At 34.5% G+C, this 22,964-nt stretch overlaps 1 protein-coding gene and 1 long non-coding RNA gene across 2 annotated transcripts in view; one reads left to right on the forward strand and one right to left on the reverse strand.

Annotated features, from left to right (window-relative positions):
* Window positions 1–907: 907 nt before the first annotated feature.
* LOC116169672 overlaps window positions 908–22,964 on the reverse strand; it is a 44,607-nt gene continuing 22,550 nt past the window's right edge. Inside the window, exons 4-27 of the mRNA XM_031485820.1 lie at window positions 20,501–20,725; window positions 20,256–20,449; window positions 19,758–20,206; window positions 19,552–19,710; window positions 19,404–19,508; window positions 19,018–19,359; window positions 18,752–18,874; window positions 17,870–18,151; window positions 17,687–17,823; window positions 17,534–17,639; window positions 15,483–16,245; window positions 15,368–15,435; window positions 6,156–6,920; window positions 5,186–5,545; window positions 4,977–5,136; window positions 4,684–4,784; window positions 4,463–4,634; window positions 3,756–3,942; window positions 3,522–3,707; window positions 3,246–3,474; window positions 3,021–3,194; window positions 2,840–2,968; window positions 2,714–2,791; window positions 908–1,033 (exon numbers count right to left, since the gene is read on the reverse strand). Of these exons, the coding sequence (XP_031341680.1) occupies window positions 977–1,033; window positions 2,714–2,791; window positions 2,840–2,968; window positions 3,021–3,194; window positions 3,246–3,474; window positions 3,522–3,707; window positions 3,756–3,942; window positions 4,463–4,634; window positions 4,684–4,784; window positions 4,977–5,136; window positions 5,186–5,545; window positions 6,156–6,920; window positions 15,368–15,435; window positions 15,483–16,245; window positions 17,534–17,639; window positions 17,687–17,823; window positions 17,870–18,151; window positions 18,752–18,874; window positions 19,018–19,359; window positions 19,404–19,508; window positions 19,552–19,710; window positions 19,758–20,206; window positions 20,256–20,449; window positions 20,501–20,725 (5,551 nt within the window). The 3' untranslated portion in view covers window positions 908–976. The remainder of the gene's footprint in view (window positions 1,034–2,713; window positions 2,792–2,839; window positions 2,969–3,020; window positions 3,195–3,245; window positions 3,475–3,521; window positions 3,708–3,755; window positions 3,943–4,462; window positions 4,635–4,683; window positions 4,785–4,976; window positions 5,137–5,185; window positions 5,546–6,155; window positions 6,921–15,367; window positions 15,436–15,482; window positions 16,246–17,533; window positions 17,640–17,686; window positions 17,824–17,869; window positions 18,152–18,751; window positions 18,875–19,017; window positions 19,360–19,403; window positions 19,509–19,551; window positions 19,711–19,757; window positions 20,207–20,255; window positions 20,450–20,500; window positions 20,726–22,964) is intronic.
* On the forward strand, window positions 9,847–10,817 carry LOC116169678. The gene is made up of 3 exons (XR_004145033.1): window positions 9,847–10,165; window positions 10,234–10,511; window positions 10,769–10,817. It is a non-coding gene; the product is annotated as an uncharacterized LOC116169678 (long non-coding RNA).

The raw sequence follows: 22,964 nt of genomic DNA on the forward strand, positions 1-22,964 counted from the left end.
TTGAGCAATCGTCAGTAAGACGAAAATATCTATTTTCTAAAGATTTTATTACTGCGTTTATTTGGCATGGATGATGATGTGACGTAGCGCTTCTCTTGAGAAAGGGAGCAAAGTTAAGTTTCCGAATCGTCGAGCGACTAAAAATAGTAAATTTGCACGAGAGTAAACCCGAAAATGGATTTTATCGTACAGTTATCGACACATCGATATATCAATAGTTATCGACATATCGATATATCAATAGTTATCGACATATCGATAGTTATCGACATATCGATAGTTATCGATATATCAATAGTTATCGACATATCGATATATCGATACTTATCGATCTATCGATTTTTTTAGCTCTACCTATTGTTATTCGATATATCGATAACTATCGATATATCGAAAAAAATTCCCATGCCTAGTTTTAAGCTACGCTTAAGCTAAGCTCTACTTTAATTTGTCGGTGCAAACGACCATTAGACACTTAATTTACTCATACTTAATGTGTACTTAGCAATATTTTGGTATTCAAAAAAATATTAGCCAAAGTGACCTCTTACATTACATTATTATTACATTAGGGCTATAGTAACGCGCGAAATTCAAACAGTTAAGTAGTAAATATAAGTTTCAATTAAACTAAACTAAGTGTGCACTTAGTAAAGTGTATGTCTAACTTAAGTATAATATCTATGAATTCCACCCTTGGTATACCTATGGCCGTTTGCACCGACAAATTTAAGTGGAGCTTAGCTTAAAATCCATGGCAACGATTATTGAGACAATGGTTGCCATGGATTTTAAGCTACGCTTTAAGCTAAGCTCCCCTTAAATTTGCCATAGCAAATAGCCATAAAGTATCTATTATCTATAAAAGAAATAGGGACTACAGAAATCATGCTCGCTTAACAATAAAGAAAATACATAATTTTTAATGAAAAAATAAAAATATCTTGTCATACAACAGTAACAATAATGCGTAATCCTAATCCACTTCATTTAAATCACTCCCATTGTGAAATTTAGATAAGATGTTCTGCACCTGAAATTTAAAAAAAGTAAATTACATCATGTCACTTTGTAGGTGTTATGATCAAAATTTGGGCAAAGGATAGACATTTCGTTCTGCACAAGTACACATTCCACTTTTTTATATGCGTTCTATTCCCTTACCTTGCTTTTAAAGTTTTTGGTCAATTGCTCCACAAATAAACAAGGTTGGTTGAGTGCATGGAGTGATATAGTTCCTTTCACCAATAATTTAACATTAGGTCATTAAGTAGCGTTAAGTAGCGGGAATTCCCACTGGGAGATTTAAAACAATAGGACAATAGCCCCCATTTAACTACAAGTCAGCGGTTCTCAATAAAATTTTAATGTTTCAAACGCCAAATTGTAATTGGGGAAACTATATACTTGGAATGTGTCTACCTATTTAATTAATACATTAATATGGTATCAACACGATTATTGTCGTTAATGTCCTATCGACGCATTCCTTAAGGAACTACATTTTAAATGTATCGATTATTAAGGAAATGGGCCGATTTATACGAGCACTACAATTTGGCGTTTGAAACATTAAAATTTTATTGAGAACCGCTGACTTTTAGTTAAATGGTGGCTATTGTCCTATTGCTTTAAATGTGCAGTGGGAATTCCCGCTACTTAACAACCTAATGAGAAATGTTAAATTATTGGTGAAACGAACTATAGGTGATGAAGGTATGGAGATGAAATTAATTTTTTCTCTGCAGTGGTTAATGACACCAAACTTTCCTGGTATAGATTTGCAATATAGGTAACATTTCGTTTTGGAGAAATCATCAACTTTATTTTTTTTATATGACCCATAAAAAAAGTACATATTGTATTAGCAATTTTTATTACGATTACAATGATGTACGGCACACAAAAAAAATAAAAGTAGGAAGCTCGTGGTTTTAACAGGACAGTGTACCCATGCACAACGGCTTAATCGTGCAAGAACACCAATGGGACCTGGAATAAGAAAAGATCCTATTCAATACATTATGTACTTTTTTCACGGGCCATATAAAAATAAAGTCAATGATTTCTTCAAAACAAAACGTTGTATCGAAAATGCGTCAACGCTGTCTTTTAGAGCTCAAATAGAGGCAATGAGAAAGTGTTTTATTTTTTGAGTCTGCTGAAATAACATCAGAAAAAAATAAAAACAAAATCGGCAAATTTCGGTTTTTCCGTCATATGTTTGGAAGTAATCAGAATTTTCTGGTTTTCTTTACAGCATGATAATTGCTCTTTAATTGCGTAACTTTTTTCTAATTTGACAATCTTCATATTTTCTATGGCTTACAAGACATAATATGGCTATATCTTGTCGGTAACAATACAAAAAAATCTGATAAGTACAACTGAACACCAAACGATCCTTGAGATGTTTACGCAACCATCATTTTTACAACGCACCTTAGGCGGTTGATTCTGTACCACTATTTCAGCGCGCAAAATAATTTTTTGATTCAGCATTAGTTATACTTTTATTCGAGGTGCCTACATAGAAAATTTCAATTGAATATCTCAATAAATAATGATAATGATTGCGCAAATACAACAGTTGGGTTAGGTTTTTTTAATACATCTGAATAGTTGTTTGAAGTGTGTGTGTATGTGTGCGGTAAAATAACGCGCTGACGCCCAAAAACAATGAAGAAACAAAACAATATAAAATTATACTTACATGTGTAGAACCAACAAATCCCATGCCTATTAATTCTCTAAATCTGTCACCAATATTTATATTAACATTATGTAACGCCTAAAAACAGTATTACGATCAAATATGCGTACAATATTAAATAAATACCTTTATGTAACGATCTTGGTCCTCTTTCTTTAAATATTGAAGCAACAATGCTACAAATTCATATTGTTCCAGCTCCAAAAATTTTCCAATGATAGGCTCAAAGTTTAATGAAAATAATACTGGACATGCCTAAAAGAACTCATGCAGTCAGATTGTAATTCTACATAAGTGATTAATTAACTTGTATCACAATAAAGCTATCAATGCACTGCTTCCGAACTGTTCCGCGATCAACTTGTGATGTAGATTTCAAAGAATAATTTATTACAAACTGCCAAGCATCTATATACCACTGCAAATTGTACACAACTACTTTCTTCTTCAAAAACGTTAAACTTTCTTTTAATTCTTGAAACTACAATGAGAATTACAACTCAAAAAATCACAACCACATGATTATACATACCATCTCTAACTTTACCATACCCCTTACTATGGTTGCCCAATACTTTGTTTCATAAATTGTATACGTTACACATACAGAGGCCACTACCTTTAATGACATAATGCTATTCATGTGGTAGGATAATCGATTCAACAGCTCCACTTTATTATGTCTATCTAGGGCATCAATTGTAAAATAAAAGCCAAAATGCTCCAGATTACTTATTAGAGATAATTTATTTATGAAATTCCTGAAAAGTGCAAGTGACTTTCAGTTTGTCTGTCATCTGAAACGTACCGATACTCATTATAGGTTGACCCGGTTAGCCTTTCAATATCCTTAATGGTGGAAATGTTGCAAAAACACTTTAGGGCCATTGCTTTGAAGCCCAAATTTTTTGATTCGGTTACCTCGACATTTCCCACCGCCAGTAAATATGATTGCCAGTCTGACAAGTTTCCACTGGTACATAAGTAAGATGCTCTGAAAGATAAAGTAAGAAGTAAGTAAGGGTTGATTATAAATATGTACCGAATCAAATGTTCCGACGTATTGTTGAATTCGTGCAATGAGTTCATTTGAATTGATGTATCCTTCTTTATTGAGAAGGGTACTGACAGCAAAGGGACGGACAACCAGTAAGTTAGCAATTCTATCCTTTTTTCTTGAACGTTTATATTATGCAGCACAGCCAATTCTTCAACTGCTTTATTTATATCTGTAAATAAATAACGTCAGTAATACGTTTGGGATGATTTTCAATTTGAATTTATACTAATAGATAGAAAATAGTATATCCGAAGGAACTGTTTTAAGCGCGAGAGATAAAATCAGTGTTAATATTAAGTACGGACCTGGACAATGCTTCAATTCTTAACTGCGTCAGCGCAGTATGTGCATTTTGCAGATCACGCATGTCTGGTGTATTATTTATTTTTAATTCATAGGCCGACTGCAAGTTTTAAAATTGACATCCTGTACCTATGTGAATAGTTCTTGCAATGAAGTGATTTGAATGGAAAGACGATTTATTTTTCAATCATACAGAAAAAGATCCCTACTCCTTGAAAATGTGTTTAAAATTGTTTGCTATATTGAAATAGCAGCTGTCGGTACAAATTTGCAAGAAAATAACATTTTTTTCATATATCACTTAAAAAGCAGGAACAGAATTATTAATACCAGCTGACATTTCAGTCCTGGTTTTGTAACTACAGATACCCAAGTGTTGTATTTACCTGGACAATACACGTTAATGAGTTCCCTTTTTTTCAAAATTCTATCATCCATATATAATGCTTTGATGAAATCTTCAATGGGCAATCCTATAATATCGAGATACTTCTTATCAGCCAAATTATTTACATGAAGTATATGTATAATCGAAAAATGTAAATACTTCTTATGCACCTGAAATAAAAACCTTTCATTAATATAAATGTTGGTAGAATCTACTTACTTTGATCACAGCCTTTTGAACATCGACAGATTTTGGGAATTGTGCTAGATATTTGCACGCATACTTGTAACATAAAGCAGCCGCATTCACCATGTCCGCTCCTTAAAATTACATTTAAAAAAAAACAGGTTAAAAAGCTTTCTCATCACTTGCCGCTAATGTAAGTGTAATACTTCTTAATCTTAGTAAGTGCACTACCAATGACATTCATTCGAAATATTACTTAAATTTCTCAACAACACACCGAACGCAAGTATCAGTACCAAAAGTAATCAACTGAAGAAATCACTTACCTTTTGGTATATTAGGAATTAATGTATACAATGTAGCTGTGGCTAACTCGTAATTACTAATATTTTGCATACACAGATCTATTTCTTGAAGCAATTCCTCATGCTTAGCCTGAATCATCCACTCTTCGACGTTATTGTTTGCAAACACGCCACTTGATATCTAAAAAAATACTTAAACTCTTTTTGGATGATTATTTGCACGCACTTACAACATCTTTTACAACATAACTGCATATGTCATCCTGAGTCAGATTTAGTAAGACTCGTATGGCTTTAAACCAATGCGTGTATGTTTTTAAATTTACTTCCGGTCGAATGATGCTCCATATTTTATTAGTTAATAGTGTAGGAGTGAAAGGTAATCGCCACTGAGACAGAGCAGCAATAGATTGAGTATCAGGATATAGTGTAAACCACTGTTCAACTTCGGTTTCCCCTGGCTTGCCAACTCGATTGTACGAATACAAAAATGATAATACAGTGCGTTTCTCCTTGTTATCAGAACTTGCACCCAAAAAAGATAATAAGTCCAGAATGCAAGTGAACACCTCATAATGATAAAAGTTGACCTAAAATATCTTAAATTAGTAACTAAAGCGTAATTTACAGGGGATAGTAAAACTCTCACAAGTTTGTGTCAGAGAGCACTTCCCAATAACTCTCATAATGTAAACAGTTATAGAGAATAAAATAAGAGATAATATAGAAGTTTCAACCCAAATTTTGTTAAACTAACGTGTTCCAGAGAAAATTGCGCAACGAATTTTAAATACGTGTAACAGATTTGCACGGAATAATTGCATAATCTGAATTAGCCTTTAGAAATTCCTGTAAAAACATGTGTGAAAAGATTCTAGAATTTTCTTATTATTGGAGCTACAAAGTCGGTAAAATTAGCATTTTCATTAGGAATACAGGGGACCAAAACACAAAAACAGTTGAGTATGGAGTTCTCAAAATATACAACAAAATAACATTTGTTAAAACGAAACACCCAGTACATTTTTAGTATTTTGAAGGAGAATAAAATTCTGCTTCTAATTAATTAACCTTAAAGCCTTGATCAAAAATATGGGACAAAGGAACAATAACTGTCGAAAACTACAAAGAAAAAAAAGTATAATCATCATGCTGCTTTCAATCAGTACAAAAAGCTAAATAATATTAGAATGCACTTACCTTCTCCCAAATGGTTTTCAGTAAATCCAGTACAACATCAACCGAGTCAATAAGATGAATAACTTCTAAACATATTTCAAAGAATTCATCTTTTTTGTGTTCCATAACAAGCCTTACTGCGCCAGTACCATTAACGCAAATTCTATAACGAGGCTCCCAATTCAATAGCAAGCTTTCCAAGTAGAGCTGATAATGTTGATCAACGTCAAAATTGGCGTCTAAACAAAATCTATTTATCATTTTTGTATCTAAGCACTTCAATTTAATGAGCTTTGAAAGAAGTTCTCTTGGTGACTGTCTGAAAAATTCCTCATATGGAATGCAACAATTATTTAACCGCTTCCACCATTTTGAAAGACATAAGATGTCCCCACATAACAGCTGTCCATGTTCAACGTTGTAATGTTTCAGAAACCTTAGAGAAACTTGAGCAGTCTTCTCAAATTTGACAAAATTTCTTTTATATTGTTTTAAACTTTGCACCAAAAAACGTTTACAGTAGCTCACGTCTTTTAAGATAATCAATAGATTGAACGCAAAATCTATGTTAATGGAAGCAGACGAGAACATCTGATGCAACAAGCGTTTAGCGCAGTTTTGTAGCACTTCATGTAAATTGTCAGACAACTCTGCATCGCTGTCGTTAATGCAAATCATATTTCTGTGCAGCACTTCAATTAGTTTATATGCCATATAGCCATTGCCCTCAACAGATAAACTTGTTATTGAAGAATGAAGGGAGCAGACATCTATTGCTGGATTGCTCTGCAACAACATTAAACGACAAATATAAAACACTATCGGCCGGTATTATAAAGCATACTAAACTTAGCAAATTATAAGCCAGGTCCGTTTACAATACTCGATTAAGGCAACAGACTCATCTGCCATTTTGGAACCAAATGACAGTTCAAATTTGTGCACGGTAAAACTGTTTACGTGTGTTAAATCTTACCTTAAATATCTGTATGCATTAATAAACGTTAAAAAAATCAATAGTTACTCTTTAAATGATAAGACAATACATGCAGGACATGCAACATTTAGCAAGCGTTAATTGTCAGTGGGGTCCAAAATGGCAGCGAGCTTACGGAGGAGTCAGCTGTGGTATATATATATATATGTACATATAATAGCTATTGGTCCGTTGGTGACGTCACATTAGAGTAGGAATATGACATATGCAACATTATGAGTGTAGTCAGGCAATCTAGACTATCGTACCTAAGGAATGACGATATGTAAGTACTTTATGTACATTAGCATGAATAAATTATTACTATTATTTTTAAAAAATCCTATATTATACAGGGTGGTGCCTTGCGCGACGCAGCATAGCGATTTCAATGGTAATTTCTTTATAGTCAATTACTAGCTCCCCTAATTATTTTAGAGCAAAAGTCTAAATACGTTTTTTTTAGAGAAAAAAGTATTGCATCTGTTCATACGATTATTTATAATTTTCCCTTTTTCAAAACCGTAAAAATCGGCAAAATAAAAAATTACATTTTTATAAATCAGTGATGCTTTGGAATCTTTATAACAAACTATAAGCGCGTCGCATCTAAGTTATCGTTGTTTGACGTCAAACGATTTTCATATTTATTTCTGTTACAACTATCCGTTGCAAGAAAAAGCGTCAATTTATTGGGTAATGTTTTTTTAGAGAATGTAATGCTGCATCTGCTATTTGTTTATCATTGTCCGGAACCAGAGTACCTGCATATGTAATTGAAAAAAAAAAAGAATTTGACTTGAGGAAGAAATTGTTCTTAAACTTATATTCGAATTTTCCGCTACTGCAGTCTAAACGTTGAATGTATTGTCGTTCTCCTGATGGTTTTGACGGATATTTTGAACGTTATTGCAATTGCAGATATGTAACACTGTGCCTGTTCTTTCAAACTTGCACACAATTTTGTCTAACTGTGGTACTGCTTGGAATCGGCCGATTGGGGTGCTTCACACTAACTAAAGACGTTACTTGGCGGTCATAAAACAGCTTTAACATTTCCACTTTCTCTTCATTTAAATACATGATAAATAATTTTATGATTAACTAATTCATGAACAAGTATAAATTTAATATACGTCAAAGGCAAATAATGAAACGTGATCGCTGTTTTTTTAAGTAGTTCCCAGGCGCATCTGATTAATTGTAAAATGGACCTTTTTATTTTGTCGATTTCTACGGTTTTAAAAAACGGAAAATTATAAGTAATAGTATGAACAGATGCAGTATTTTTTTCTCTAAAAAAAATACATTTAGACTTTTGCTCTAAAATAATTAGGGGAGTTAGTAATTGCCTATAAAGCAATTACCATTGAAATCCCTATGCTGCGTCGCTCTAGGCACCACCCGGTATAGCATCCTTGATAAAAAATATATTGGCTGCCAACTTTTTTTACAAGTTGTGCTTTTCCAAGATTCAAGGAGCTAACAAATTTCTATGAAATAAAATCAACGCCAAAATTACATACCAACTGAATCTTTTGATTTGTTATATTTGCGTTTAATTAGCAGTAATAGACAGGGTGACTGGTTGATAAACGTATACAGTGATATTCATATAGAAGTAGACATAGGGACTTCCTATGTCTACTTTCAAATGATCGTCTTCTGAAAGACGTCCAATTTCATGCAACAAAAATAACTTCTTGAAGCAAATCAAGATCTGGCTGTCATATTAATTATTAATTTGAATATTGTTGCTTTGGCTTGACAAAAAATAAATCTCTTAGGCTCCTTTAACTGTTATCGGCACTATACCAATAATTGGAAATATCAACTTTTCTTTAGTTGAATAACATCGCACAAGAACGAAAATTAGAATACGGAAGACAAAGCAATAATATTCAAATTAATTAATATGACAGGCAGATCTTCATTTGTTGTAGGTAGTTATTTTGGTTGCATAAAGTTAGGCGTCCTTTAGAAGACTTTTATCATGTAAAAGTAGACATACGAAATTCATATAAGAAATCCCTATGTACTTCTACATGAATATCACTGTATATTATAGTACATGTTAATAGAGGTCATTTGCAGTTGTTTTAGCCAAGAATGCGAATGTGAAGAGTTGTTGAGATATTCCAATTTTTGTGTTTCTGCCATATAGTCGTACTCCTGGGTCGTACTAATTTCAAAAGTAAGACCTTTTATCTGCAATATTTCAGTTTCCTTCATTAGATTACACAGGAAAAAGGTTGCATTTGCTTTAATTTTTAAATTAGCTATATGGCGTATTTCTAAGAAAACACAAAAATTAGAATATTTCAACAACTCAAATTCAAATTCATTTGAATGCATCGCATGTGATTTTAAAATTTTTCATGTAAATTTATGTAAAAGTATAGATTGTGACACGCCATTATTTTTCTTTTTTTGTCCTCTATCTCACTCCGTAAAAATCCAATATGCCGCCTATTAGAAATATGAAAGCAGTAGTCTGTAGCTTCTACATCTAGCGTGCTATGGAAATTCTGATAAAGATTTCGATTCTCCAAAAAAAAAGTGGCCATAGAAGGTGCTAACGGGAACAGAGAGCCCTGGGATCTTGGACTATTAATACTTATGAGCATGCGTTTTCAATTTATTTATTAATGTTAATACTGTGCGATCAAAAATGAGTTGCTGTCGAGTCACCTTTGGAACTTTTGTTTATATGGGAAATCGTATTTAACTTGAACTTCCAAAGGCGACTCGACAGCAACTCATTTTTGATCGCCCGTTACTAAATATGTTATTATTAGTCTATGTTTGTTAATTTTGTTTGGATAATTTTTAAGCAACTATGTGGTTGTGGTGTTTCCCGAGGAGGAAAATGAAGACGGAAATGTTCCCATGGATATCATTTCTGAAAGATGGCTGGTTATAGATAACGGGCAAGATATGTGTTACTGGCCGCCATATGAATCCGATTTGTTAAACACCAAGGCAGTCATCAATCACCAAGATTTCAATCAAAATTAAGCTGGATTTTGGCTTGTAAATGTCAAATACAATTCTAGTAAGTACAAGTACGCACATACTTTAATAACTAATTTAATTTGAATTACTGATACATTTTTCTTGCAGCTGAATACTGAAAGGCGAAATAAAAAATGGGTAGATTACTACAACAGCAACAAAATGTCTCCCAAACAGAAGAGGAAGTGGCGGTAAATGTTTATAGAAAAATATAATTCGAAGTTTTCCTAAATTCGAAACAAGAGATTTCATCATATGATATTACCAGAAAAAAGCAAGTTACATCTACTGTGCCAACTACATCAAAACCAAGGGTGCAAGAGCGAGATATGGCCGCAAGTACGAGCTACAATGCATGCACTTGCAAATGATTACAAAAAATAAAGGTGGGTATACTGGTAGCTTCTTTTTTACTACTCTTTCAATGCACTATGTATTTATGCTATATATTTTCCATAGACTGATATTTTTAGTAATGCATTTACTTCAAAAATTTGAGAAACTCTCAAGCGAAGTAGCAGCAGTTTTAAAAGAACCCCCAAAAAATTATGTGCCTGATTTATTTATTTATTATTCCTCTCTTGTTCTGGGCCCTCAACAGGTTTGCGCCCACTTACAGAGTGACCCGCATAATGCTTTTTAGATGACACTCAAATAGACCAGATCACATTTACAGCTGCCCATAATGAATAGGTATGTTAAGATGGCGGGCGGTAGTGCGGACGCGTCCGACACGCCATGTAACAAAACTTGTAAACGTTGCTCTAAAACGGCTTTAACATTTTTAAAATGTATCAATTGCGATTCGGTGTATCATCCCAGCTGTGCCAAACACATAAAAAATGTTAAATTAATTAGTGACAAGCAACTAGACTGTTGCGTAAATACTGGTTCTGTGCAATGTGACGACTCTGCGCATGATGAGAATGCCTTACTTACTGATAAGTTATATGAAATGGAAATAAAATTTTTAAGAGATCTCATTATTGAGAAAGAACGTTTGATATCCAATCAGGAAATCACGATTTCGTCTTTGCAAAATCAAATTGTTCTTCTAAATAAAATGCAAGTATCAGGTATGACCATTAGTGATATCAGTGTTGACCCGACCTCGAAATCGGTGTTGACCAAGAAAGTAAATAAACAAACAAACCAGTCCAAAACTAAGTCCGATAAACCACCAATAATCGCTTCAAACGATTTATCGGTGAAATCGAATTTAAAAACTCATGAGAATAGTGCATCAGCTACAGATACTGTACGTTCCAATGCTGGTACTGCTACTGGTGCGGCCCCTTACTCCAATGTTGTGAAAGGTCACACAGACGACATCCCTAAGGACGATTGGAAGTTAGTAACTCGCGAGAAGAAAACAAAACCAACTCGTAATATGCCTGTAATTGGAAATAACTGTCAAAACCTCACTTGTAACATCAAAGCTGCGATTCAAAGAGCCTATGTGCATGTGTACAAGTTAGATTCCTCTACTACTGTAGACATGTTACATAATTACTTGAAACCTTTATTTAATGAGGTTATTTGTGAACAACTTCAGTCCAAATATCCCACGTACTATTCTTCATTTAAAGTGACGGTGAATCTTTCGGATTTAAACAAAGTTATGGATCCTGCCATCTGGCCGAATGGTACTTGTGTCAATCGGTTTTTTCTTCCGCGACTCAAGCCTCAAATAGAACGCTCTAACTTTCAATCAACATGTATCAATACTGGTCTCTCTGACCACGTTGGTCAACACGTTGTCATGGAACTAAACACTATCGGTGCCACCAAACCAATAGTTAAATCATATCGACCATTATCCACTTCTGGAATGTACTCATTTTTTTGTAAACTGCAAAATTATAATTGGAGTTTACTCTTTCACAACAAACGAGACGATTGCCACGATATCTGGAATATTTTCCAGAGTCTCATCTGCGAATTTCACAACGACAGTTTTCCTCTCGTAAAATTTAAAAATAAAAGACGTGAACTTAAAGTTAACTGGTTTAACAATCATATACGTTCACTACGTAACAGCTTACAATTGGTTAGTGACTTATACAATAAATATCGGACTGAGAACTTATACCGACTGAAAAAATCTTTGTTTCTGAATTACAAAAAACAGATCCGGCTTGCCAAAATAAGGGCGAATGATAGCTTCATTACGAATTCTGTGAATTCCAGCAAAGCCATGTGGACTCTAATCAAGTCGAATAAAGACTGTAACATAGAACCGCTTTCGACGTTATCGTGCGATGATTTCAATCTTTTCTTTAGCACTGTTGCTGACAAAATTTTGGTCAATTGTAAAACAAACGACAACGATATGATCAGTTCTTGTAAATTGAATATTGGAGCTGAACTCGTGTTTGAATTCAAAAGTGTGTCTCAAACCGCTACTCGCGATGCTATAAAAAGCCTCAGAAATAGTAATGCTAGAGACATTTTTGGTTTAAGTATCGCGCTAATTAAGCGCAATATTAGTTCATTTGTCGCTCCATTAACTAAACTCGCAAATATTGTTATCGAATCTGGTATTTTCCCTGATAATTTAAAGGTTGCTTTAGTCAACCCAATACTAAAGAAAGGCTTGGACGAAAATGATATCAACAGTTATCGACCCATCTCTAATCTTCCAATCTTTAGTAAAATTATAGAAAAGATTCTCTGCAAACAGCTTACTAATTACTTTGAGAGTAACGACATCTTCTACCATCATCAATATGGTTTTCGGAAAAGCAGATCTACATCTGATGCAATTACCTCTCTGGTCACAAATGTTCTACAGTGTTTTGAGAAAAAACAGTATATGGTTGCCGCGTTTGTGGATCTATCTAAAGCATTCGATTGCTTAGACCATGATATCCAATACGAAAGCTTTTGCAAATTTACAAGTTTGGTAATAAAAGTGCGTCTCTAATAAAGTCCTTCCTTACTAACAGATACCAGTGCGTGAACTTTAATAAGGTGGTTTCTAAGAAGTTACCAATTAAACGAGGTGTACCGCAAGGGTCTATACTCGGGCCCTTGCTTTTTTTAATTTATATCAACGACCTTCCGGAATTTCTACCGGCTAAGGTTCATTGTATTTTATATGCCGATGATGCAACACTAATTTCCACAGATGTAGTTTTTAATTCGTCATACTTGGATATACAAAACAGCATTAATGTTGTCGCAACATGGTGTGCTAACAACTCTTTAAAGTTAAATCAGGCGAAAACTAAGGTCCTGACTTTGTCTTTGAGGAATGATAATCCTTTGACTGATAATCAAACGAATTTCTTGGGCTGTGTTATTGACTGTAGACTAGAATTTCATAACCATTGTAGTAAGGTATCAAAAAAGTTATATAAGTCAATATTTCTAATGAATATGTTAAGGAACAGTACATCGCAAAATACTATTAAGACAGCTTACTATGCATTTGTTCATAGTACAATATCATATGCGATCCTTGCTTGGGGACACAGCCCACACTGACGGTGTATTTTTAAGCTGCAACGTAGAGCAGTTCGACTGATAAACAGAATGGGTTATAGAGAGGACTGCCAAAAGGAGTTTGTAAATCTTAAAATTCTAACTTTTCCAAGCATCTATATTCTCGAGGCTGTTTGCTATGCAAAACGTAACATTTCAAAAAATTTACGTCAATGGACATGCACATGACACCCGAAATAAAACAAGTATTCGAAATGAATTTTACAGATTATGCAAATCCCAAGATGGTGTCCAGTACCAATCGAATTTCTTATTCAACTGTTTGCCATCTAACATACAACAACTACCATTTTGTGCTTTTAAGTCTTTTGTAAAAAACCTGCTAGTCGTGAACGCTTTTTATACTTTCGAAAATTATGTTATTTATTGTAAAAGAAATCTGTGATATTTTTCTGTTTGTATATTTTGTATTTTTTATTTGTATTATCTATTCAGTGTATGACAAGTGTAAGTGAAGCATCACATGAGCACAATAAAATATTATTATTATTATTATTAATAAGACTTGCAGCAGCTGGAGAACGTGTTATCAGATAATGAGTATATCTACTAAAAGCTGTATGTATTATTACACTTTACTGTATTAGGTATTATTTTAACTTTTTTTTAGTGTGGTTACTCTCCGAACGCTTGATGGAAAAGATATCACAGAGATCACATGTTGAGTGTTGGCAAAAAGGTTTCTACTACCATGGCATTGAAATGTAACTGGGCTGGTCGCCATGAAAAAATTGCATTTTCTAAATATAAAAATATTTGGTACGTGGTGTGTATTTTTAATCCATTAAATAATAGTAATATTAATACAACTTATATATTATATTAACACTGCGAAAAAATCCACATTTGCGGGAATCTATCCAAATAGAGATGGAAAACATTATAAAATCGTAGCTGTGGACGGCTGGAGATAGAGATGGCGGAAAACGTAAGAGGGGAAAAGCAGAATAAATTTTCCAACACACCATGACGGAAAATAAGTGACAAACTGTAATCTGTGATCTGTTGACAGCCAACCTATGGCCGCAGAGACATAAAGATTCTGGCCAAACGTTGTTCGTCGATGTTGACCCAATGTTGACTTAGGGGAGATGTGTATGTTGAACCAATGATAGGCCAAAGTAAAAATGTTTGTTGGGCTACAAATTAATTCCGACTAAACATTTATTTTACAATGTGGCCGAATTTTATTAAGTGGCTTGCTCGTTTATAAAATGGGAATTTATAATGTGGCTACCGCATATACATTATACAGTTTCTATGTCCGTAAATTCGCATAATTTGTGTTGTGCCTACATAAACTCGTGTGACAAATAATAAAGACTGAACCCAAAATGCTTTGGGTTGCTTTCAATATTTTTAAGTGTGCTCAATGAATATTTTCTAAAAAAAGAACGGACAGTGTGGTAAAATTCTCATATTCAACAATTGTTGTCCAACAGTAATTGTGAAGCTACCATGAAGTTCAAGAAGAACAAAAGCACTTTACAAATTGATTTTATATTCTGTTTGTTCTCTTTCTTTATTAGCTAAACAAACGAACACAAAACATAGTCTTTCCGAATTGATTAGCAAACAAACCTTTGCTCTATGTTGTTGCCGGGAACGCTGCCCAGGATTTTTTTAAAATAATTTAAAAACTGCACCCAAACAAACACAAAAAATGGTTAAACTAACAATCATTTCCAGTACTCTTTGGTTAGGCCAGCCTTACCAACCGCAAAACATTAATTACCTCCAGTTTTCCAATGTCACCATTTGTTTCTATATACAAGTTGGACATGTGGGAGTTTGTAGTCATATCTGAAATCAATTATTATCATAAAAGGAGGACAAAGAATTCATTGTACCTAGATGCTGCACATAAAATTTAAACACAGTCTTGATGCCATTAAATAAAGATAGACTAGCAGTCATTGCATTACTTAGGCAAACATTGTGCAAACTTTCATTGTGTATCTCAGGATAACTGACAAAATATGTCATTTCCGTCCAGTTTGCTATTTCCATGCAACGAATTAAATCAACTTCTGAAGCGGTCAAAATCGCCTTTACCATTAGTTTTCTGGCAAGCCTTAATCCAACGGTAAATGGTTTTAGATCTATATGCTCGTAATCGCACCACCTATTAGCATCACTAATCTCAAAACGTGAGTTTGGAATACCAATACAAAGTAATAAGAGTGTTGCCATTGCACATAGACTCTTCGGATCATCTTCATTTTTGTAAAGCACTTGCCCAGCACTTACAATTATATTATAGTCTCCGATTATTTGTCGGCATAATTCAATTAAGACATCCTTACTGTCTAGTTTTAAATACTCTGCCATTTTCTCACATGATCTAACGCAGACGACTGTATTTTTGTTGTTGCTGTACTCCTCAGTAAGTACTGGCATTAGCTTGCTGAGTAAATATTTTTTCACAGGCTTAATAAAATCCTTGCATATTACGTTCATCTTGAAACTTCTTTGAATGTGATAAACATTTCTTAGAAGTTGCAATGTATTACAGTGGTTTTGCTTTTTGAAACTCGACTCATTTCTTTGTAGTCTAACGAATATGGAACCTAAGATTTCGTAATAATTTTCTTGCACTGAGTCCAGCTTGTACTAAAAAGTAAATTGCTGTGTAAATAATATCACTAACGGATGTAAATATATACTACAGGTAGCTCAGCTCATCCCATGTTCTAAAGTGATTTGGATTTATGCGCCTGGTAACTCACCAGTCTTTTGTTTATATACATATTACATACATTACCTGAACATACAAAGTGATTCACAGATTTCTGGACTGATAATGAAATGGGTCATCACAATCACAGGTAATGTGTTGCAAACTAAACCTCAAGACCGAAATCGAATGGTGAGAACCCCCGAAAACATCAAGGGTGCATGGGTAAATACGCTGCAGAGCCGTTTGCATGCTGCTTCCTTTGAAATGCCTGAATCAGCGGCACATCGAATCTTGAAAAACGATTTATCATTTCACCCCTACAAAATCCAGGGTTGCCAAGAATTGTCAGCAGGGGATTACCAACAGCGAGTGAATTTTTCACAGCTGATTGATCTCATGGACAACAATGGCGAAATGATTTTGTTCATAAGCGATGAGGCTCATTTCCATCTCAGCAGTTCCGTCAACGTGTTGCAATTTCCATGTCACCGAGTATATTTTGTTGAAATTTTAAGCACAGATACTTCTGGTGAAGACAAATATATCGCATATACCTAGTGAAAATCAGTTGTGCGCATGCGCAGACCGCGCAATGGTAACTTTCTTATTTATGGAGGTATTTCTTTGAAATATTACCCAAAGATGCTTTTAGAGTAAGCAAACGTATCGCATATTGTAAACATCAGATTAATGTGCGCATGCGCAAGTTGCGCAATGTCAACTTTCTTATTTATTAATGTATTTTGTTGAAATTTTAACCACAGATATTTCTGGTGAAGGCAAACATACCGCATATAGTAAAAATCAAATGTGCGAATGCGCAGACTGCGCAATGGCAACTTTCTTATTTATGGAGATATTTTTTTGAAATTTTAACCAAAGTTGCTTCTAGTGTAAGCAAACGTATCGCATATTGTAAACATGAGATTAATGCGCCCATGCGCAGGATGCGTAATATCAACTGTTATTTATCGACATATCTTTTTGAAATTTTACTTAGATGCTTCTGTTAAAGGCAAGCATAACTGATATTGCAAAAATTAGATGTGCGCATGCGCAGTCAGTGCCAACTTCTTTATTTATCAAGATATTTCTTTGAAATTTTAACCATAGATATAGATGCCTCTAGTAAAGAAAATCACAGAGCACATAGCTATGCCCTTTTGGGAAGTACTGATCATCTATCTGTAGTATATTTACATCTGTGAATAACATTCTTACCTCATTATCAATTGCTGTTGAGGCATGCATAACTAATCTTCTGCACAATTTGCTTACATATTCTTCCGAATTACGGTCCAAGACCTCAAGTGCATTATAAAAATCGCTGAAAATACATTTACTATTATTGATTTATTTTATAAGATGCTTTACCCCTTTTTAATGAGATGATGAATAATCAAAACATCTGCTTCGAGCTTTGTTGTTGCAGAATCCTTACAAATTTCATAAATGTCATGCACCATCGAAGGCTCGTTACAGTACAAGATCCGATTGATAGCAAATAATATCTGAAAATCTTACTATAACGCAGAGGTGATTATCACTGTGACTTACAAATTTGGAGCTATCCTCATAAGGTTTCATGATACAGTACGGTTTCTTTCTCAAAATACTACTTTTTCGTTCCTCTTGGATTTTTCCAATGATCTGAGAGACTAATGGGTGATTATGACGAATTGAACTGGAAGCAATTTTTCGGATTTCTTCGCACCATGGGACATGTGCTTCTTTTATGACTATAATAACTGCATTTAATCTTTTCGTCAGAGACGTCAGGTATTCTAACATTATTGGAATAACTTTAATCCAGTATTCTTCCGGATATTTTACAAGATCCTTAAAAAATTTGGTGTGACATAAGAAGTAACATTATCTAACTAAGGAAAAAAACGCCATCTACCAATGCAAATTTCTTATGTAGTTATAATTGTTCTATATTTCTACAGTATTTACCTGTTTGATTTATTTTATTACATGGGAATATAAATCACAGTTGATTGAACCTGAATTATGTATAGTTGGCAACAATTGTCTTAGGACTTCGTATACTATTTGAACGCAGTAACAACAACTTCTATAGTTCATCATTTGCTTTGTGTGAACCATATCTTCTGCATTAGTGTTACGTTCCCGCCTATATTTTTGGTCAAGGTCTCCAATGTATTTTGCAAGACCCATTCAACTGATGCCAGCCATGAGCACTATTGATGCACCGTTTTTGTTAATGCTTATAATAGTTAGCTAGGTACTAACTTCTTGAACCTCCAGCAATCATACTGAACAATTAAACCACATTGAGAACAGAACTGAAGGACTCTTTTAACATGTGAAAAAATTAAAGTAACATCAGTACATGACGACCCTTTGGGTTGAAAAATTAAGAGACATGGTAGAAGCCAATCTTTTTCATCTTCAAAAATTAATTAAAATCACTACCTCAATTATGTCTCCAAAAACATCATTTTGGTGGGGCTGAACAAAGTTTTCAATAAATTGAGTTAAAAACGTTTCATTCTTAGCAAAAGAAATCAACAATCCTGGAAATAAGGTCTTCATATCCTGTAACAATAAACATAAGTTTTTGTAAAAAAAAATTGATGATAAAGTATCTAAAAATAGTTGGAAACAAGAAACAACCATACACATAAAAACAATGAGGAGCTTCATTAATGCAATAACAAAAATAATAAGTAAAAACTAACCTGCTGCAAATGTTGCAGTGGAATCACTATCCTATGTTCAGTTTTCAACACTTCTAATTTTTTGAGAGTATCAATAATGTTCTCCAAGTCTTGTAAAAGATCCGAATCAATCATGGAACATTGTTGAAAGTCAAGTTGGTGAATAGAGTCAAGTTTAAGCAACACAACCATTTGGTTTAAGAACGTTAGTGCATTCTTGGGAAATGCATCGAAATAGGTTTTCTCTATGTAATACACATTGCTTATTATCCACTGTATGAATGTGGTTACCGATGAAGGTAGATAGCTTATACTTAAAGGAACAAAGGCACTTAAAAAAGATTCTTGATCTCCGAGAGCAAGCTGAAAGAGATATATTAAAAGAGCACATGACATAAATGCCACACCTTATTGACGTTATCCAATATTGTAGCAATATCTGTTTGATTTAATTTCTCTACAGTTGCAGCATCTAGTCGATTATATAAAATCTTAAATTCCTCGATTTGACCCTAAAAAACAATGTATGTACAAAGTATGTCAAAAAATCATTACCTCTTCTAGTAAAATGCGTAGTTGGCTAAGCAGATCACATATTGAGAAATGATTCCAATCTTCAGATGAACTCTCTAAGTAACCGGCATTTACAAGCATAAGAAATGTATGAAATCTGAACATGAGCTCTGGGCCAATATTCTCCCATTGTTCGCTATCCTATAATTTGACAAGAAAATCAGAACCATTAAGCACTACCAACTTACTGCACTCAATTCAGAGGGTGACACAGAGTTCATGTATCGCAAAATTCGTTCCACATCTTTCAGATTACTGCAGGACGAATGGGTGTTTAAGCAGCTTGAAATTTTGAACTCGTCATCAGAAATGCCATTTAAAATCTCAAGTAACTCAGTAACGTCCGTTTCATTACATTCATACTTATCCACTATCAATCGAGCCTTTGCTTTTTGAATCTCCGTCAAGTCCAGGCTAAACATTTTTGCAAACTGCTCAGCTTCCTTGAACTTCTGCCTGCGCAACAATCGTTGAAGACGATATTCGGGAGCTGTTTCGGAAATAATTTGAAATCGTAGCTCTTTAATGGCCTCACCGGCTCTTATTTCTGAGATGTACATTATTTCATCATGAATATGCTCTGGTACGATGAAATGTATTCCACTGGATAGTCTTAGGGAGAATACGGTTTTATATTCTGAAACAATATTGTCAACTTGCACGGTAAAGAAATGTAATCTATTTACCTGGATATGACATTAGCGTGATATCTGAGCTTCCTATTTCGTCCTTTTTGGTCACTGCTAAAATTTGCACGTGATTATTGTCGTATATTAAGAGCATATCATCAAATAAGATTTTAATTTTTGTGGTGAGCCTTAATCCAGTTTTCGTACACACACTCATTAATCTTCCATCATCTGTTAATCCTAAGCAGAATCTACAAATTGAAATTACACTAAAACACACTCCAACTAAAGTTACAACAAACCGTGTATTGCACAGATAAATTTTCTTTAAACCTTTTGTATTGAATGAAGTAAACGTTGCCATTTCCAAGTTGCAAATAAATACATGTTCTAAGTTTGTGCAGCACATTATTGGATATAATAGATCAGCACTCAAGATTGGCTTGCTTAAATCCATGACAAGATGATCGGTGTATTTATAATCACTACAATCACTACTGGTGTCTTCCAAACGTGAATGTGTAATTCTGTAAAGAAATTAATATTACATGACCAAGTGAATTACTAGCACACTTATTGACCAAGTAAACTCAATTTTTTATTCCTTGAGGAACGTTTAGTGCACCAAGAGGGATAGCGCCAGTGGTAAAGCACTTGAAGCATGACATTGCAACCATCAACTTCAATAGAAATGAACTCTTGAGTCGACCCATCGTATGTCCCACCACCACCTCTTCGAAGTCAAAACCAAAATGAACAAATTAAAAGCCAGAATTCTTCTTAACAACGCCGATATCACTATTCTTAAAACCGCCAAAGAAAAACTTCTGAATCCAGTGAGAATCGAATCCATTATCAAAGTATCGATAGCTTATGCCTCAACTGCGGAAGGCCAAACCATCGCTCAAAAGACTGTACAATTGAAAGGGAAAGACTCAAATGCAAGAAGATTGGACAAATAACTAAGGTCTGCATGATAATGCAAAACCATAAAAATTACAGCACATCGACTCAGTATCTCCAGGATGAAGTCTGAAATCAAGAATATGGAGTTTACCATCTATTGAATATTTGAGATAACACCTCACCAAGATAAGTATACAGTTACTGTTAAAATTAATTAAAAGCCCCAACAATTTGAAGTAAACTCGGGTGCAAAATTCACTTTGTCAGGGGAGAACGATTAGAATGCATTAAAATGAAACACCAAAATTCAATCAACGCTTAAAATTTTGGCGCGCCGCAACTGCATCCAAGTACTGACAGCGATGAAGACAAGAAACATTAATCTAGGGTAATAATAATACTCAGTGGTTGCAGTTTAGAGTGATTTTCGCAATCATTTCAACATTGGCCGTTCGTGTAGCTGCTGATGTTCTTTTCATCGTCCGTGGTTCGAAAACTCCTACCCCATTTCATAATCGTTGGTTGAGAAGGTACAGCTCCATACCGGCCAACCTTCAAATAATCAAGCTGAGCCGCAACCACCGAGTCTTATTTCTAACATACGAATCGTAGGTAAACATGCATTGTTCAACTGGCTCCATTGCAACTGAGACAACTAAATGGCCACTCCTTAGAGGTGAATGATCACTGCTCCATCACTCCACGAACCGCCAAGGATCAGTACAGTCCCATCAAAAAAGTAAATACTTCTCGTGGTTACCCTGTGCAATGGTTTCTTTTCAATTAGTGCAGCATTATTTGTCAGCTCCTCCAGTAGCGTCGCCAGTGAGTAATTTTTTAGTGTTACGTGTTAGTTACGAAAGCACATAATTAACATTTGAAGACTTTTATATGTGTTGAACTACTTTTGTGGCAATGGTCCTAGAGTCCTGAAATTTTTTGCCCATACCCTAAAGGTGTGCCAGACAGGCATCAAATTTCCCTGCCGGAGGGGGGCATGAATTATTTCCTTAGATGCAGTTTTTGAAAGTAAACTTTTAACTTACTTTAAACCTCTCGCCAGGAAAGATTGCCGGTCATAGAACACTTGATCCCGATCTACAATCTATGTTTTTCCAAACGTGTGAGCGACTTCCTGGGTAGTATCGTGTCAATGTTGAACAAAAAGACTTTTCGTTCAACATTGGCACGATCCTATTCCGGAAGTCGCCCGCATCTTAAGAAAAACATAGATTGTAAATCGACACAAGGTGTGCTGTGACCGGCAATCTTTCCTGGCGAGAGTTATACATAACTTTTGCATGCGATAACCAATTGGTCTCAGATTTTGCATACGCTGGCTTAGTAAAACAGAAATTTTTGAAAATGTTGAGGGAGGGGGGTCAACACATTCCACCCTTCTACACGCTAATTGTATATATTGTATATATAATAAATAAATAAATAAAATAAACAATCTGTTCTTGAGATATAACCCGAAACAGTTCCAGAAAAAAGGAAGTTATATATTAGGTACCCAATGTCTCCACAATATGACAGTGGATGCATGTGATGAACATTCGTCCAGGACGCGTATTGCCAATGTATTGCACAGCACAGAGCGGTCCATTTTCTGCAGTGCTCAATGCTTTGGCGATGGTATACGCAATAGGTAGTCTGCCAATCCATTGCTCGCTACAGATCACATTATAATGACATTAAGTACTCTGAAATGCACAATGTTTTGCAGTACCGAATCACCCGAGGTGACGCCATTCTATTAGCGGGCTCAGTCAGCTAATTAGTTTTATGGAAACAAGGTCTGGTCTTTGCGGAAGAAAACAACGAAAAATTAAAGTTCAGCCAACATCATTATCCCGC

The sequence above is a fragment of the Photinus pyralis genome, unplaced genomic scaffold, assembly GCF_008802855.1.
Source record: "Photinus pyralis isolate 1611_PpyrPB1 unplaced genomic scaffold, Ppyr1.3 Ppyr1.4_LG4, whole genome shotgun sequence".
Taxonomy (NCBI): domain Eukaryota; kingdom Metazoa; phylum Arthropoda; class Insecta; order Coleoptera; family Lampyridae; genus Photinus; species Photinus pyralis.